At 39.6% G+C, this 20,004-nt stretch overlaps 1 protein-coding gene across 1 annotated transcript; it reads left to right on the forward strand.

Moving 5' to 3' along the window:
* The first annotated feature begins 12,856 nt into the window (after positions 1 to 12,856).
* On the forward strand, positions 12,857 to 14,151 carry LOC110943151. Its single transcript, XM_022184907.1, has 2 exons — positions 12,857 to 13,310; positions 13,433 to 14,151. Exons 1-2 carry the CDS (start codon positions 12,857 to 12,859, stop codon positions 14,149 to 14,151), a joined length of 1,173 nt encoding a protein of 390 aa, XP_022040599.1.
* Positions 14,152 to 20,004: the final 5,853 nt, after the last annotated feature.

The raw sequence follows: 20,004 nt of genomic DNA on the forward strand, positions 1-20,004 counted from the left end.
TAAGAGTATCAGAATCATGGCTCGTTTATATGTTGCAGTACTTTATTAGATTACAAGAGTCAAAATACAAACCTTGTTTTGAAAAGTGTATTGCAACATAGTTAACCAACTCAAATCAAGTGGGTTATAGTTTGTAAAATCCCATAGCCATGCTTCTTAACCCAAAAACATTTGCTTTAGAAAACAACTTGTAAAACATCTTGTAATAATTCGTTAAAAACTCGTATGGTTTATAACCTTTAGAAAACATCGTTTGTGTGACATCGTTTCAAAATCGTTTACCCAAGTGAACTAAATAACGCCACGGTATGTAATATATTGAAAACACTTATATATAAAAAGTACCAGCGGCGTATCTACCATGCTTTCACCATATTACACCCGTCCCGTTATCTATACACTAACCAAAAACCAATCGTTTATCCAATTCGTATAACTTGTTCAAATCGTTTTCAAATCGTTTCCAAATCGTTAACTCGTTTAAATCGTTTAAAATCATCCTCGTTTTAATTGTGAAAACTTATTTATGGTCGTCTCGCTAACAACATTCAAACCTTCGTGACTCGACCACCTCGCTGCTCGCTTCTCGAATTAACAAACCATCAAAGGGTAAGTTAACAAACATCAGATTCAGTCGCTACCCACAACCCCCACACATAACCATGGGTGCAGTGCAATAACGGGATTTGTCAGATCCTATGGTACCATAACCTAATACTGGTCGGCTTGATCAATGCTAAGGAATGTCATTTGTTATGTAACTACAACCATCAAGTTTCATTCACATTATTGAAATCGTTATTAGTTTAGTAAAAATCGTTTTAATCATTTTTGAAATCATCGTTTAAACCTTGAAAACATTTCGTACATATGAATCACCCCAAAACATTTAAAAACAGTAAAATAGGGGAACTATGTACTCACATGGAGTGCAAAGTATCTTCAATCAATACAACTCAAGCAACTCAAGTAAACCAGAGCAATCAAACAGCACCTAGTAATCGAACCACTAGTCAAACAATAGACGCCTAAATCGGAAGATCGGATAGAATGAAGTCTTGTAAACCAAATGAGTGTTGGAACTCATGTGATATGGTTTAGCAAAGCTTACATCCTAAATTGAAACCTAACCTAAGTGCTTTCGACCCATCGCGACCCATTAAGGTAGCTCACGCTACTTTAACGCGTCGTGCGCGCAAAAGCGTATTCGAGACGTCTAACTAGTCCTATGACAAGTATTATATGCCAAGAAATGTTTAATTATGTTACATAATCAGTTACGTGACAAAAGTTTAGGTTACATATGCTTAATTACCAATTATGTATGAAAAGGGCATTTTGGTAATTTACCAAAGGCATATAAACTACTTATCATGCGACTACCTAAACTAGGTGACCATAAGGTATAACCTCGGAAGGTTATTCCCTATGATACTATGGTCACTAAACATGTTTGGTCGGATCCTAAAGATCGATCAAACGGGTCGTGTTCGAAAGTCTAAGCGGGTGTTTAGTCCGCTTAACTTACGACTCTACATAAGCACTAATCTAAAAAGTGACGAGCTAAACATGCTAGAACATGTTTAGTTAAGTTAGAAAACAGGTTTTGATATCAAAACAAACGGTTTTGATATCCTAGAGGAGTTTGGTTACAAAACACGCGAGAAAACGCATTTTGGTCGAAACTACGACTCGTCACTGAGTCTAGATAACGTGGTAATCAGTAGGTATAGTCACTAGGGACTATGACCATCGTGATTACGCTCACGTTATGAAGTTCAAATGAACTTCGCATTGACCATAAACTGGTTAATGCAGAAAGTCAAACGCAGTTTGACTTTAACGATAGAAATGAACAAAAAACGCGAAAGAATGGTCCCCGCAAGATTGAATTCCAAGTATTTCTCAGGTATGGAGTGATAATCACTCCAACTTAGAGAAAATCTCAGAATTCAGGTGAGGAATGAATGAAATGAAGGTGGGTAGTTATAGGAGAGCTAGAACCGTTAGGTTCGTTTATCGGGAAACGAGCTTCGATCTAGACCCTCCACTTGGGCCCATGTTATTGCTAAACAATGGGGCACAAGAAAACCATCAAATTTAGCCCATGGTATTGCAAAAATTGCATTAAAACCCCTGAATTCGACCCAGATTACTAAATCTGAAGTTTCTGTCTGACAGGCTCTCGCGCCCCGCATAAGAATTAAGCTTGGCTTACGCGGGCCGCCTGGCCAACTTTGGCAGATTGTCAAAACAGTTCCCTGCACATCAGAAACTTACATTTCGACTCATTTTTGACACGTTTAAGCCCTGTTAACCTCATTTCAAGGCTCTAAAATGAAGTTAAAGTATAGGAACTCAAAATATGCTCAAAAATATCTCGGATGTCGGTTCGTTTGGTCGTACGGTTGTGTTGTTCGGTTAATTACGACGGAAGTCGTAACGAACGCAAAAACGATCCAAATTAAGCGACGAATGAAATTTTATCATGCCAAACACTAAAATAAAATATTTTAATGCTTACATAAATTTTTGGAGGTCCGGATATATTCAGAACGAAAGATATGCGCGAAAATGCAAACTTGTGCCCTTTTTGACGCTTTTAGTCCCTATTGATCAATAAAGTTTATTTTAGCATACCGAACATCTCAAAGCCTATTTCTAAGCTATGTAAAGGTTATTTAGGGTATGTTTAACTTATGATCAAGTTCCGGAATGTTCGTTACTATACAAATCGGTATAGTTTCGTAGTTTGACACAAATAGTCCCTGCGATCGAACAAACTTGATTTCAACACACCAAACCGTCCAAAACTTATTTCTAAGTTATGTGGAGGTTATTTAAGGTATGTTAAGCCTATTTCACTATTCCGGAGTGTTTTTTTGCATTAAACTGGTTATAATTACGCATCCGTGCGCATATAACCTTCCAGAAAGCGATTTAGAGCTTGAAATCGGAATCGAATCAAATTGAAAACTTACCAAACACACACACACACATAATAACACAAAAACACATATAATAACACCAAGGCACATTGTTTTGTTGATAACCAACATTGTTTTATATTGAACTACGACTACAGAACACAGTTGTCACAATAACCTCGGAAGGTTATTCGCTATACAACTATGGTCACAAAACATGTCTGGTCGGATCCTAATGATCGACCAAACGGGTCGGGTTCGAAAGTCTAACCGGTTATTTAGACCGCTTATCTTACGACCCTATATAAGCACTAAACCTAAAGTGATGAGTTAAACATGTTAAAACATGTCTAACGAAGTTAGAAAACAAGTTTGATATCAAAACAAAGGGTTTTGATACCCAAGAATAGTTTGGTTGCAAAATACGCATAAACGCGTATTTTGACCGAAACTATGACTCGTCACTACACCTAATTAACGTGGTAATCAGTAGGTTTAGTCATAAGAGACTATAACCATCGTGATTACGCTCACGTTACGAAGTTCAAATGGACTTCGTGTTGACCCTACAAACATTGTAATTAACTGGTCAAAGCAGAAAGTCAAACACTGTTTGACTTTCGTGCTAAAAACGCATAAAAGCATGAAAGAATACCTACAAAAGGTCCAAGCGAGGAGGATTTTGTCACACCCTGGCTGTGCGGAAGCGTGGGTTTATTTGGTGTGACTTCTTAATACCTTAGCATGATCGCAACAATGCTATATGAAAATAAAACCATGATGTTCATCCATTAATTCAAGTTTTAAAAGTAAAACACGACAACATTGTTTTCAAAAGTCGACACATGCAATGGATTACAACATGACATAATAAAAATATTGTTCATACGACACAACCATAAGACATGAAATAAAAACATAATTTAAGACTTGTGACTCGTCCAGGCAAAAGTCACAATCTCTAAACTTGGATGACATCATTTCTCATACGCAGCTTGATGACATAGCATACCTTGCCAGATCCCTAATTTCCTGAAATACATGTAATTTGAAAAATCAACAAAAAGTTGAGCAAGTTCATGTAAAAGTGAGTATGTATAAACCTTTAAAGTATGTATAGAAGTTCCTGGTATGTAGCAATAAGGAAAAAGAGATCACCAATGGGTTGCAAAGCCACTGGTATGTGTGAGAAGTGCAGGAAAACTCAAACCTAGCAAATTTGTTACCGGGCTTTGGCTGGAAGACACAGTCACCACTATGGGCCGCCCCGGCCTCACGGGTGTGGGCTCGCTACACCCAAATAGATCTATCACTCTTGTGTCCCTCGGTCCTAACAAAGAGGATTAATGGCCTCAAGTGTTATTGCCCACCCCTCACATGATCTAGTAGTATAAACCCTCCCTACGCTAACCATACCATGTAATAAATGTTTGTAATAATTGTCGCATGTATTTAACCCCCGAAGTATAAAACTGAAAAACAGTAAAGAGAAAAGGGGAACATGAACTCACAGAAGTGCGTCTCGTTAAATAGTCGATCCCAAATCAACCTGTTGCGTGACGACCTACACGTACTAATTCCTATTAGACGGACGGCTGTGCCTTGGCTTAAGGTTTAATGTTTTTGGGAAATAGTTAGACAACTATTTCGTATTTACACTTCTTAATTATTTTATAAGTATATTCCTTCCCAAGGATGGGGGTAGTAATACATGTGTGCTTTATAATTCCGAAAATATATTTTTAAGTCTCACTTGAAAATATATTTTAATCACTTTGTCTAAAATGCTTTAGTTTTTTCAAAAATATATATATATTTTTCCCAAAAATATTATATTTTATTTCTTAAATTTTTCCAAAATAATATTTTCCCAAAATGTACAAATAAGAGTATTTTTCTGAAATATACATAAGTTACGTTTTAAGGTTCGCGTTGTATTACGATACTTGTATAACTTAAATATTTATTTTGTGAGAGCGTTGATATTATTTTGGAGTAGTATTTTCACGGTATTTCCAAGTTATATTATTTTTACCCTAAAAATAATATATCTAGTTCACAAAATAATCACATAATCACATAAGCGTTTTATTATAAAATATATATTCTAAATATATATATGCAACAAGTTTTATTACGAAAAATCCACCTCCGGTACTTGGTATTTTTGTAATAAAAATCATGGCGAAGTTTATTTTGAAAACCAAGTTAAAAATATATTTGTAAATATTTGCTAGAAAAATATTTCTAAGTGTTATATTTCTAGAAAAATTTCACCAGAGTTTCCTCTGTAAATGGAGGTGTCCATGCTTTTAGCATATCTTTTTCTTTTGAAAAATCAATCAACAATCATCAATCAACAATATTTAATCACTAATCTTGACAAAATGAGACTAAATCATAAACTCATGAACTTGAAAGTTTTGTAAAAATATGTAGTAAATCACTAGCACATTTAGTAGGTCGTGTTACCTTTAAAAATAAGATTAGTTTCTTGAAAACTTTATTTTTAAAGAATTTGAAGTTTAACAACTTCTAGTCAAGCTTTGCAAAAATATTTCCTTGTTAAATTTTCTTGTTACACAAGTGTTTACACACTTGTTTATTTACCAAAAATGCTTTTAGTTTATAAAATATCCGGGTTTTAACAAAACTAGTATCTTTCACTTGGTTCTTCCGAAAAACCACTTGTAGATCTTTAGGTCTACAGGTTTACAACTTCATTTTGCAAGAAAACTTACGTTTATTCAAGTTCAAGGCTTATGAATGGATGGATCCATCATCTTTCAATTTTCTAACTTTTACATCCTACTAGTTTATGTTCTTGAACATGAACTAGTATGTCTAGATGATGATCCATCTTGTTTCTACTAACAACAACATCAAATAATCACAACTACACAAGATTTACAAGATTTACACATATAACTTCTCTTTATCCGCCCTTTAATTCTTTATGTTCAAGATTAATGTAAATTCTTTAGAGTTTCTTAAGTTTTAACCATTCAATCAACTATTAACCACCATATTTTGAAAAAACCCTAATTCTCTCTCTCTAGCAGGCGATCTTCTTCTTCAATGAATCCTGGATCTTTCGAGCTAATGGTGTATAACAGTCTGTGATCAAGTGTTGATTTATCATACACTTGTAACGAACTCGTTAGCACGTACTAGTTTCGTTTTTTCTAGGGTTTTTCTGTTTTCGTCGCCGACTTTAATCTTAGAATCGGATCTGATTAGATAGCGTATTGGGTCTTTCGGTCATACTGGTGAGACAGTAACCTTGATTGATCGGGTGCTCTATTTGATTTCGTGAGGATTCTAGGGTTAGGGTTTTTGCTAGATTTAGGGTTTTGTCTTCGTTTTGTTTGGTGCCGGCTGGGGTGAATTCTGTGCATGGTGTGTTGTTACTTTGATCATTGAGAGGGTTGGGATTTTCAGCATGGATGATCGTAATAAAACTGAAGGAAACGTCCAGGATGGTCGGTTCAAACCACCATTACCGGGCCAGGGTTTTGCGAGCAGAAATATGTTCATTCCGAGAAGAGGTGTTGTCCAGCAACCTTATTCTGATCCGAAACCGATTAACGTTATCGATGAATTAACAAAGATTACCGTACCAGTTTTTCAAGAACAACATGACGTTAGATCAGGAGAACCGGAAAGTAGCAGTAGTTTGAAGGGGCAGTCATATGCGGAGAAACTAGCTTCAGTCAAACCGATTCAGATGGTGAACTTCAGATATATGGAAAACACGAAGGCAGCTGAAGATGTTGATGTGGATGTAACTATCCCAGTTGCATCAGTTAAACAAGTTCAGGATCGGTTTACCAATGTGTTATTTGGATATTTTCTGGGTAAGAGATTAGCCTTTCCGGTTGTTGAGTATTTCGTTAGCCAGAGATGGGGAAAATATGGAACGTTCTTTATGGTTATTTTCTGGGTGATAGGTTACCGTTTCCGGTAGTAGATTATTATGTTAAGAATGTTTGGGTGAAGTATGGGTTTGTTAAGGCAATGATGAACTCTGAGGGGTTTTTCTTTTTCAAGTTTGCAACCAAGGAGGGTATGAATAAAGTTCTAGAGGGGGGACCATGGTTGATACGTAAGATGCCATTATTCTTGAATGTATGGGGTCCGACAGTCAGTCTAAAGAAAGATGGAATTAAGTCTGTGCCTGTGTGGGTAAAGTTTCATAATGTTCCTCTTGCTGTTTACTCTGATGATGGTCTTAGCCTTCTAGCTTCGAAAGTTGGTATCCCCAAGAGGTTAGATGCTTACACAGCTGATATGTGCATTGATAATTGGGGCCGGACTAGCTATGCTCGTGCCCTGGTAGAGATAAATGCAGAAAACGAGCTAAAGAGTCAAGTAGTTGTAGCTATTCCAAAGATGGATGAAGAGGGTTTTGTAAAGGAAAGCATCAGGATTGAGTATGAGTGGAAACCACATCGCTATGATACTTGTCGGATATTTGGCCATAATAATTCGTCTTGCCCGAGTAATCCTAAGGATAAAGCTAAACAGGTTATTATCGATGATGAGGGGTATATTATGGATAGAAGGAAGATAGCTAAGCATGGCTTCCCGCAGAAAAAACAGAAGCCGAGATTTGTTTACAAACCTAAGTCTAACTCAAATGGGGCTAGCACTTCAGGTACAAAGGAACAACCGGAAGCAAAAAAAGCGTCTTTTCATGTGGATACTCAGAATAAATTTGAAAGTCTAGCCGATGAATCGTTGAAATCAGGAACTTTGAATGAGCTGAATTATGGTGATCCGATTAATGAGAAGCCTCAAAGTTCAGGAAGTAGTCAAGTTGAGAAGAGTTCAATGCCTCAAAACCCGTATGATGCTGAGGAGGAGGGATTTCGTGATCCTTTCCATACAGAAGCTTCGTCATTTATGAGTTTGAATAAAAAGAAAGATAATTCTGAGGGGGCAAGCACTCCCGGTGACATGGGTTTACATGGATAGTATAGCTGCATGGAATATAAGGGGCTTGAACCGGCCCCTGAAACAAAGGGAGGTTCAGCAATTAGTTAAAGAAAATCACTTGAATGTATGTGCTATATTAGAGTCTCATGTTGAGGTCTCAAATCTGTCAAAGGTGTGTGGTAGAGTGTTCAAAAAGTGGGAGTGGACATCTAATGGAGGGGTTTGCAACAAAGGAACCAGAATTATTGTGGGATGGAATGATGACCACGTTCAGCTTATGGTGCTAGCTCAAACAGACCAGGTGATGCATGTTCAACTTAAGTCAAAGATTGATTCCAAAATTTTGTTTGTCTCTTTTGTCTATGCTAAGAATACCTACCAAGAACGACGGGTTCTATGGCAAGATTTATGCAAGCATAGTTTGGTAGCTGGGAGCCATTCGTGGATAGTTATGGGGGATTTCAACTCGGCCCTTTATATGGATGACTGCCTGCACGGTACGTCTACTCCAACAATAGGTATGAGGGAGTTTTTTGAATGTGTTCAAAAGAATGAGTTAATGGATATTCCAGGCCATGGTCTTCATTTTACGTGGAATCAAAAACCTAAAGACGGTGTAGGTATCTTAAAAAAGATTGACCGGGTGATGGGTAACGTTGCTTTTTTGGACGATTTTCCGAATGCCCATGTGGTTGATCATCCGTACCGGTTGTCGGACCATACTCCATGTATTCTGAAAACGGCTAGAGAGATCCGAATGAAGCCAAAACCTTTCAAGTTTGCGAACTTCATTGCTGCTAAAGATGGTTTTAAGGAGTGTGTTAAGGCTGAATGGAGCAAAAACATTGTAGGTATTCCGATGCTCTCAGTGGTGAAGAAGCTTCGAAACCTCAAACACCCGTTACGGAGCCTTCTTCACAAGCAAGGTAACTTGCATGTTAAGGTTAATGATCTTAGAGCTCGTTTGGATGATGTTCATAAGCTGATTGACCAGAACCCGTTTGATGCTGATCTACGGGCCAAAGAATCACATATTATCAAAGAGCTCCATAGCGCTGCATATGATGAGGAATTGTTTGTGAAACAGAAAGCCAAGCTTGATTGGCTTAGTGCGGGTGACGGCAACACGACTTATTTTCACAATTTCGTTAAGAGTAGAAACGCAAGGAGCAAAATTCATTCTATTAACGATGCTGATGGTAATCATTTTGAAGGCCCAGATGTGGAATGTGCTATAGTTGATCACTACATGAAGTTTTTGGGTATAGAATCTGCGGTGGAGGACATGAATATAGAGGAGTTGTTTTCAAATACCGTAAATCCGGTTGATGCTAATCACATGATTCGGCCTGTGACTCGTGAAGAAATAAAGGCTGCAATGTTTAGTATTGGAGATAATAAAGCTCCAGGGCCAGATGGTTTTACGTCAGTTTTTTTCAAGAAAACTTGGGATATAGTGGGTGAAGAGGTCTCGGATGCGATTATGCAGTTTTTTGATAATGGTAAATTGCTTCAACAGGTTAATCATACTATAATTGCTCTTGTCCCTAAAGTTCCTACTCCTTCGTCGGTGCTCGACTACAGACCCATCTCTTGCTGCAATGTTATTCTTAAATGTATAAGCAAAATTTTGGCGGATCGAATAAAAGGGAGTTTGGGTGGTTTGGTGAATATAAATCAATCGGCTTTCATTCCGGGTAGGAGGATTTCTGATAATATCCTGCTCACTCAGGAGTTAATGCATAATTACCATCTTCATAAGGGAAAACCAAGGTGTGCCTTCAAGATTGACATTCAGAAAGCCTACGATACGGTTAGCTGGTCTTTTCTAAAGTCTATTCTAATCAAGTTTGGTTTCCCTAGTAGAATGGTTGATTGGATAATGACATGTGTGTCCACTGTTTCGTTTTCCTTGAGTGTTAATGGGAATCTTTGTGGTTACTTCAAAGGTAAAAGAGGCCTTAGGCAGGGTGATCCTATATCCCCTTATTTGTTCACGTTAGTTATGGAAGTTCTTTCGTTGCTGTTACAAAAAGCTGCTGATCAACACCCTGCGTTCAGATATCATGATAAGTGCAAGCAGCAGAAGATTATCAACGTGTCCTTTGCCGATGATCTATTCCTGTTTATTAACCCGGACATGGTCTCTGTTAAAGTGATGCGAGATACATTGGAATTGTTTACTAGAATGTCGGGATTAACTCCGAATCTAGCTAAAAGCACTACATTCTTTTGCAATGTCTCTCATGTGGTCAAGCAGGAAATTCGGTCGCTTTTGCCGTTTCAAGAGGGAGAGCTCCCTGTGAAGTATTTGGGAGTGCCGCTTATATCTACTAAGCTTATGTATAAGGATTGCAAGATTCTTGTGGACCGGGTAGATAAAAAAATCGATCATTGGATGAATAAAACTCTTTCTTTTGCGGGTAGACTCCAACTGATTAAATCAGTCATATCGGCTATGCACATTTATTGGGCATCTGTGTTTATGCTTCCGGCGCGTATTATTGGTGATATTGAAAAGCGTATGCGGAATTTTCTTTGGAGCGGGGGGCTGAATAAAGTTAGCCATCCTAAAGTGGCATGGAAAAATGTTTGTCTTCCTAAGACGGAAGGGGGATTGGGTATTCGAAGGATCCAGGATATGAATAAAGCTCTTCTCACTAATCATGTGTGGAGTATTTTGCTTAAAAGGGAGTCGCTGTGGGTTAAATGGGTACATTCTTACAGGATTAAGGGTAGAAATTTTTGGGATATACCGTTTCGGGGCAGCATGACTTGGGGGTGGCGGAAAATTCTTAAGCTTCGTGCTTCTATTCGTCAGTTTACTTGGTATGAGATTGGTAATGGCCGGAGCACGAATGCATGGCATGATAACTGGTGTAATCATAGTCCTTTGGGAGTCTTCATTACGCCAAGACGCATACACGGGGCGGGGTTTAATATGAGCTCTAAAGTTGCGGATCTTGTCAGTCACCGTAGCGAGTGGATATGGCCTAGCTCGTGGCTTCAGTTATATCCGGGTTTGATGAGCCTTGTGCCGCCTATTCTGAACCAAAATGTTCCGGATAGGTTGTTATGGAAGGATAGATATGCTAAGCATAGGGAGTTCAGTACATATGAAGCTTGGGATAACGTTCGTTCGCGTGGGGAAGAGGTTCATTGGGCTGAGCTGGTGTGGTTCTCTCAGTGTATCCCGAGGCATTCGTTTCACATGTGGCTTGTTATAAAAAATAAGCTCAAAACTCAAGATCGGATGGGGATATGGGACGCAGGTAGTGCAACTAATTTAAACCTCATGTGTTGTCCACTTTGCTGGAACGGTAAAGACTCTCGTGATCACTTATTTTTCCAATGCTCGTATGGGTTGCAAGTGTGGAATATGGTTAAAGATTTGGCGTACATGGAAACAGTCGATGCCAATTGGGATTCTATTATGAATTGGTTTTATCAAAATCCTTCGGGTAAGTCGTCAGAATTTTTAGTTGGTAAAATGGTTGTTGCGGCTTCAACTTATTTTATATGGCAAGAGAGGAACAATAGATTATTTTCTACAAAGCAGCGGGAGGCTACCTTGATTGCAAATATTATTCTCCATACGGTCCGCATGAAGTTGATGACGTTCAAGCCAGGGAGAGGATCCAAGAGTCCGTTATTGCTAGAGCGGTGGAAGTTCCAAGTCAAGACTATGAGCATTGATCCAGGCTAGAGTGGATTTGTAGTCTTTGTGTGTCTTGTTGTTGCCTTTGTTTCGGCTTCTGGTCGTGTTTTGATGTGGTTGTTTTTGTTTTGTTTGGTCGTGATTGCTTGTTGGTGTTTTTTTGGTTTTGCTAGTCTTGGTATGCCAAGGCTAGCCCTAGTGTGCCTCTCTGGCCCACTCGTGTAATTCTTTATTCTTTATATAAAATTCACCGGGGTAACCCTTTACCCAAAAAAGAAAAAGTGTATGATGAACGGCAAAGGATTCTTCTTCTTTAAATTTGAGACTAAGAATGGTATGGATCAAGTTATGCAGGACGGTCCGTGGCTAATTAGGAATACCCCACTTTTCTTGAAACAATGGTCAACGAACACGGAGTTGAAAAAGGAAGAGCTGAAAAAGGTTCCGGTGTGGGTTAAATTACATGATGTCCCTTTGGCAGCGTACACGGAGGACGGGCTCAGTTTAATAGCTTCGAAGATTGGTACCCCAAAGGTTCTTGATAATGAAACTTCTAAGATGTGCTTAGACTCATGGGGTAGGAGTGGTTATGCTAGAGCGATTATTGAATTGGACGCGGATAATGAGTTGAAAGAGAGTGTTTCAGTGGCTATTCCAAATGTGGAAGAAGGTGGCTTTCTTAAGAGTAACATCAAAGTGGAATATGAATGGAAACCCCCACATTGTAATTCATGCAAAGTTTTTGGACATGGGAGTGAAGACTGCCCAAATAGAGTTCTTGATAACGAGAAGGAGCCAACTCAGTTGAAGGAGAATGTTGATACACAGGGATTTAAGAGTGGAAACAATAGGAAGAAGGGATCCAAGCAGCAGTTTAATATGAAGGAAAAACAGCGAGTTATCTACAGGCCTAAGAAAATAATTGATAAAGGGGATTCATCCAAAGGGCCGGCCAAGCCTAAGGATCCGGTAATCAAAACCTCCAACACCTTTGATGCTTTGAATAATATGAATGATGAATGGGGAACTGAAGCTGATGAGGTTAGGATTGATCCGAGTGGGGGTGGGTATAATTTCCTTAATGATTATCAAGTCAAGGAGTCGAGCAACACAGGTGCAAGCACACCTGATCAGGAGGTTATTAATGGATAGTTTAGCGACTTGGAATGTTAGGGGTTTGAACCATCCCCTCAAACAAAAGGAGGTTCAAAGGTTTGTAAAAGATAACAACTTGCAAGTTATAGCTATTCTGGAGTCTCATGTTCAAGTGAATAATCTTAATAAAGTGTGCAAAAATGTCTTTCGGAGTTGGGATTGGACATCTAATGGTAGTATGTGTGACAAAGGTACGCGTATTATTATTGGATGGAATGTGGATAATGTGGATATTGTGGTAGTGCACGCTACTAGCCAAGTTGTTCATACTCAAGTTCACTTCAAGAAAGATAAAACTATGATAAATGTGTCGTTTGTTTATGCTAGTAACAATGACCGGGAGAGAAAACTTCTGTGGGACGCTTTAAAAGTGCATAAAAGGGCAGTTCACTCGAGTCCTTGGATTATAATTGGTGATTTCAATGTGGTTCTAAACCTTGAGGACAAGTGTGCTGGCACTTCTGGAGTTAGTTCGGCCATGAGGGATTTTAATGAGTGCGTGAACGACATTGAAGTGTTGGATATTAGAGCTCATGGGATGCATTTTACATGGAACCAACAGCCCAAAGATGGGATTGGTGTTCGGAGGAAGCTGGATAGAGTTATGGGGAATATAAGCTTTGTAGATAAGCGTATGCAGTGTTCCTTCCTAACGGTATTTCGGATCATTGCCCAGCTCTTTTAAAAATACAAAGGGGGACTAGGACTAAGCCTAAACCTTTTAAGTTTACTAATCTCCTAACGCATAAAAAAGAATTTTTGGATGTGGTTAGAGAGGGGTGGGCCGAAGAGGTGATGGGTGTTCCAATGTTTCGAGTCGCTAAGAAGTTGAGAAATCTCAAACATCCTTTTAGAGTGTTGCTGAAAAAGCAAGGTAACATCCATAAAAAAGTTAGTGATTTGAAGAGTGAGCTGGAAGATCTCCAAAAGCAATTAGATGCTGATCCGTTTAATAATAGCTTGAAAGAAGCTGAAGCTCATTGTGTTAAAAAGTTCTGGGAGGCCTCGTTGGATGAGGAAAGATTCTTGAAGCAAAAAGCCAAGCAAAAGTGGCTAGAAGCTGGTGACGCGAATACAGCTTATTTCCATAACGTCGTGAAATGCAGGAACCATATAAACAAAATAAATATCATCAAAGATGCGGCTGGGAATACCTATGAAGATACCGAAGTCTCTACGGCATTGGTGAACCACTTTCGTGATTTTCTGGGATCGGATGGAGGTATGGTAAGTAGAATCACTCATGACGTTTTTTCGACTACTCTTAACCCGATAGTGGCGGAGCATATGTGCAGGCCTGTGACTCCGGATGAAGTTAAAGCTGCAATTTTTTCTATTAATGAAAACAAGGCTCCGGGTCCGGATGGTTTCACTTCTGAATTCTATAAAAAAGCTTGGGATATTGTTGGAGCTGAGGTTACGGCAGCTATTATTGATTTTTTTGAATCGGGATCACTGCCCGTGTATTCTTAAAATCCCAGAAGCTGGTAAGTTGAAACCCCGGTCTTTTAAGTTCGCTAATTTTTTAGTGCATAAACCTGAATTTATGGAGATAGTTAAAAAGACTTGGGAAACTAGAGTGGATGGAGTTTTCCAGTTCCAAGTTGTTAAACGGCTCCGCCTTCTTAAAAGTCCTTTTCGAGCTCTTCTGTACAAACAAGGGAACCTTCATAAGAAAGTGGAGGAGCTTCGTGCTAGTCTTGATTCTATTCAGCAACGTATTGATATAGATCCTTTTAATGCGGATCTCCGGGCTGAAGAAGCTGCCTTGAACCGTGATTATCAGGCTGCGGCTCTCGATGAGGAACGTTTTCTTAAGCAAAAATCAAAAGTGGATTGGTTGACAGCGGGGGATTTGAATTCAGCTTATTTTCACTCGTCATTGAAGGTTCGGAATCATTATAGCCGTATTGACATTATTACGGACTCTCAAGGGGTTGTCCATGAAAATGATGCTGTTCCTCATGCTTTTGTTTCTCACTATGAAAATTTCTTGGGGTCCCAAGGCGATATCTCTCTTACTCCTGCACCGGATCTTTTTGATAAAGTCTTGAACCCTACTACAGCTGCACATATGGTTAGATCGGTTACACAGGAGGAGGTAAAATCTGCTATGTTCTCAATTGGCATTGATAAAGCGCCGGGCCCTGATGGGTTCACGGCTGCATTTTTCAAGAATGCTTGGCCTGTTATTGGGAATGATATATCTAATGCAGTTATTGATTTTTTCGATTCGGGCAAGCTCCTACGCGAGATAAACCATACGCTTATCGTTCTTGTCCCGAAAATTCCCACTCCATTGGCCGTCACTGATTACCGGCCTATTGCGTGCTGTAATGTTCTATACAAATGCATCAGCAAGATTGTTTCGGACAGAATCAAAAAGGGGCTGAATGAGATAGTTAGTGTTAACCAATCTGCTTTTGTTCCAGGTAGAAAGATTTCGGATAATATCCTCCTAACTCAAGAGCTGATGCACAACTATCATAGGAATGTGGGGCCTCCGAGGTGTGCTTTCAAAGTTGACATTCAGAAAGCTTATGACACGGTGGATTGGAGGTTTCTTCGAAGTGTTTTGATTGGGTTTGGGTTTCATGCTAAGATGGTAGAATGGATTATGCTTTGTATTTCTACTACCACTTATTCGGTTTGTGTCAATGGGAACGTTCATGGCTTTTTCAAGGGGAACCGGGGTCTTAGGCAGGGGGATCCCATGTCGCCATACCTATTTACATTGGTTATGGAAGTGTTGACTCACATTCTACAAGAAACGATTCGAATTGACTCTTCTTTTAGATATCATAATAAATGTGAGCGGCAACAAATAGTTAACCTTTGTTTTGCGGATGATCTCTTCTTATTTGCTAAAGGTGATGTGAATTCAGCAAAATGTCTCATGAGCTCTCTTACCAAATTTACAAAGATGTCGGGATTGGTTCCTAATTCGCGTAAGAGTACGGTGTTCTTTTGCAATGTTCCGAACCATGCTAAAACTGCAATTTTAAATGTCTTGCCGTTTGTAGAGGGTACACTTCCCGTGCGGTATTTGGGGGTACCGCTCCTTTGTTCAAAGCTAACTTATAAAGATTGCAGTATTCTTGTGGAGAATCTTGATAAGCGGATTACGCACTGGAGGAATAAACTTTTGTCTTTTGCTGGTAGATTACAGTTGGTTACTTCTGTTCTATCGTCCATGCATGTGTATTGGTCTTCCGTTTTCGTTCTCCCGAGTCGCATAATTAAAGAGTTGGAGGCTAGAATGCGCAACTTCCTATGGTCTCAAGATGGTGCTTTTCATAGGGGTAAGGCCAAAGTCTCTTGGAAATCTGTTTGTACTCCGAAGTTTGAAGGGGGGCTGGGTATTCGGCGTATTGGGGATATGAACGTTGCTCTTATGACTGCTCATGTTGGTAGTATTCTGTCAAGACGGAACTCGCTATGGGTCGACTGGGTGCATGATTACAGGTTGAAAGGTAAAAATTTCTGGGTTTGTAAAATTCCTTCGAACTGTTCTTCTTCTTGGAGGAAACTTTTACAAATGCGGCCATCGATTAGATCGCATATGTGGATGAACATTGGCAGTGGGGCGGATACATCGGCTTGGTATGATAATTGGTGTAGTATAGGGCCGTTAGGTAACTTTCTAACGCCTCGTACTATTACCAATGCGGGCTTTAGTTTGGATGATAAAGTGGCTGATGTTCGAGCTAATGGAGACTGGTCTTGGCCGAATGCTTGGAGGGATCTATTTCCAGTCCTAAATCAGGTTGATAATGTCAATATTGATCCGAACAAGGTTGACAAGTTATTATGGCGAGATGGTGATGACCTTAACGAGATTACTACATCCGGGGTATGGCAGTCGATTCGTTACAGAACGCCAGAAGTCGAATGGAGTAGTGTTGTTTGGTTTGCCCAGTGTATTCCGCGGCATGCTTTCCTGATGTGGCTGATTATGAGAGGTAAACTGTTGACCCAGGATAAGATTCTGCAATGGGATCTTCACAGACGGAAGAATATGAACATGATGTGCTGCCTATTATGTTTTCAGAACAATGATTCTCACAGCCACTTGTTTTCTGAATGCAACTTCTCGGCTCAAGTGTGGTGTTCGGTCAGGAAAAAGGTTGGCATGGATTCTGTTAATCCTAAGTGGCCGGATATTCTAGAGTGGTTAATGCCCCGTGCTCGGTCGAAATCTGTTACCAATTATACGGCTCGTCTTCTGGTTGCGGCTAGTGCATATATTATTTGGCAGGAGAGAAATGCTCGTATTTTCATGAATCAGCTTAGGCCCCCGGAAGTGATAAGTGAAACTATTCTTAACACGGTTCGATATAAGCTTATGGGAGCGAAGCTGCGGAACACTGCTAATGTGCAAAGGGTGCTTGCGGAATGGAAGATTGGAGGCAATTCTGTTAGTGATGATGGCGGCTAGAGAGTTTTACGTTGTCATGTTTCGGTTTTTGTCCTAGTTGGTTGTCTAGGTGGTTTTATTTTTGTGTGTTTTGGTCTGGTTTGGTGTACTTTCATGAGGCATGTCTCATGTTAGAACTAGTGTAGGCTCTCTACACTACTTGTTTTTTATGGTTGTGAATATATAGAATCACCGGGGTAACCCTTTACCCAAAAAAAACATTCACGGGTATTTCAAAGGAAAAAGAGGTTTACGTCAAGGTGATCCTATGTCTCCATACCTATTCACCATGGTCATGGAGGTTTTAACGCTCATGCTTCGGAAAAACACGGAACTGGATTCTTCCTTTCGTTTTCATCATAAATGTGAAAAGCAAATGATAATAAATGTGTGTTTTGCTGATGACTTACTGATTTTTGCTAGAGGAGATGTGGCTTCGGCTAAGGTGATTATGTGCTCGTTAAAACAATTTCAAGAAGTGTCGGGTCTCGTCCCTAGTAATGCGAAAAGTACCATATTTTTTAGCAATGTTCCCACATCGACGAAAAATAGGATTGCTGCCTTGGTTCCTTTTGAGGAGGGGAGACTTCCTATAAAGTACTTGGGGGTTCCTTTGCTTGCTTCTCGGCTGATGATAAAGGACTGTAAAGTGTTAATCGAGAGGGTGAGTAAGCGTATAAAGGATTGGAAAAACAAATTCCTTTCATTCGCGGGCAGGCTTCAGCTTGTTATTTCTGTGCTCTCTTCTATTCATGTGTATTGGGCATCAGTCTTTATCTTACCAACTAGCATCATTAAGGAGCTGGAATGTAAAATGAAATGGTTCTTATGGGGCTATGATTCGGGTTCGAAGGGTAGAGCAAAAGTATCATGGAAGGAAGTTTGCCTCCCGAAATCTGAAGGGGGTTTGGGCATTCGTCGGATCTCGGATGTGAATAAGTCCTTGATGGCTTACCACATTTTCAGCTTATTAGCCGCTCGAAAATCTATGTGGACTACCTGGATCGATTTGTATAGGCTTCGGGGCAGAAGTGTTTGGGACATTCAGGTTAAAGCTAACTCGCCGTGGGGTTGGAAAAAATTAATGAAGTGTAGAAACTTTTTCCGGGATCATTTCTGGAGCAAAGTTGGTAATGGGCAGACCACGTATCTGTGGTTCGATAAATGGGCAGCTGAGTGCCCCCTTCATCATGTGGTTACTCCTCGGCAAATGGCTCGATTCGGATTCAGCATTAAGTCAAAAGTGGTGGATGCTTTTAGAGATGGTCGGTGGGTTTGGCCGGAAGCGTGGAGGAGCGTCTACCCCATTCTATTTCAGCTTCGTCCTCTTAATTTGTCTAATTTGCAGGATAAAGTTGAATGGATGAACTCCAATGGAAAGTTGGTTCCTTTCTCGTCCAAGGAGGTATGGGAATCTATTAGAATGCGTGACCAAAAAACGGGTTGGGCTAAAATTATTTGGTCTTCGTTCAATATCCCGAAGCATGCTTTCGTGAGCTGGCTTATTTTTAAAAGAAAGCTTTGGACCCAGGACCGGATGCTACGCTGGAATAATACAATTACGGGCTCGATGAATTTGATGTGTTGCCTGTTGTGTTATTCGGGGTTAGAGACCCACGAACACCTGTTCTTTGAATGCTCATATTCGAGATCAGTATGGTTCAAAGTTGTCACACCCCGAAATATCAGAGCTGGCGTGACTGGACCGGTATCTTCATTGCACAACGGAAGCAAAAGGCTAAGACTTCTAAACAGTGAACGCCTGCTAGGTCCTCGAAATCTCGTGGGTTCTCCTATTCCAACCGTTCCTTAGTTTTAAAAATGCAACCTGAGAAAGAACATGCGAAAAAGTCAACATAAAGTTGAGCGAGTTCATAGTTTGTTTTGAAAAGATTTAAAATAAATCTTTTTGATAACCGGTTTAAAAGTTGTTGAGAAAGCATAGTAAAATCATTTTCTCGACATGATATATGAAAGTTGTGAGTCTAGCCCACGAGAGTCTTTGTAAGCAGAACCAACTCGTCCTCTTACTTGTACATAAGTTGAAAACATTATCAAAGTTTGTAAATACATGTATTATGAGTTTGCGTCAAATGAATATCAAAAACATTTGAAGGTTATAGTGTTGTAAGTTGGTATGAAAAGCGTCTATGAACATGTTGATCATTAATGTTTCGCGAGGACATTAATATATGCGACGACATAGGAGGTACTCAACCCGCGTAGGCAATTTTTAGTGTCGAATCACCTCGACAGGGACACAACAGCACTCTAAGTGGTCACCCATGGACCGTGAGTGGGGCTCGCCCGTACCCATTAGATCTAACCTTTGTTCCTTGGTCCTCAAAAGGATTAATGGCACCTCAGTTACAGCCTATGCTCACATGATCTAAGAGTTCATTCCATAACTTAATCATACCTAAGTTTGACATGTATTTCCCCTCTAAAGTTGTAAACCGAAACGTTGAAAGAAAAGGGGGACATGATCTCACTGAGTTGTCTCGTTTTTCGTACGCAGGCCAACCCAGTTTCGTTGTAGTAACTAGGACATTCCCGTCACTAGTCATGAAAATCATGCACGTTTTGTAAAACCGGTATGTTTGTATAAACTGTTCGTAAACTTTTCGAGTTCGTTGAAATTCATTTGCAACATAGTTTATAAATATGTGTTTTCGTTCATCGAAATAGTGTTTTCTTTTGCAAAAACTTGCATGTCTTTCCACCCCCGAAAACATTTATAAAAATGTAAAACAGTCAAAAAGTGGGGGTTATGAACTCACCTTGAGATTCCTGTGCAAAGCTAGCTACATGTGTTTCCATGAGGTTGTTCCAAGAACTTGAATTAGCTAGCGTGCAACTATAGTATTCCTAACAAGGAAAATACTTATAAGTTTCTAACTAAATTGACG

Source organism: Helianthus annuus, chromosome 5 (assembly GCF_002127325.2).
Source record: "Helianthus annuus cultivar XRQ/B chromosome 5, HanXRQr2.0-SUNRISE, whole genome shotgun sequence".
Classification (NCBI taxonomy): domain Eukaryota; kingdom Viridiplantae; phylum Streptophyta; class Magnoliopsida; order Asterales; family Asteraceae; genus Helianthus; species Helianthus annuus.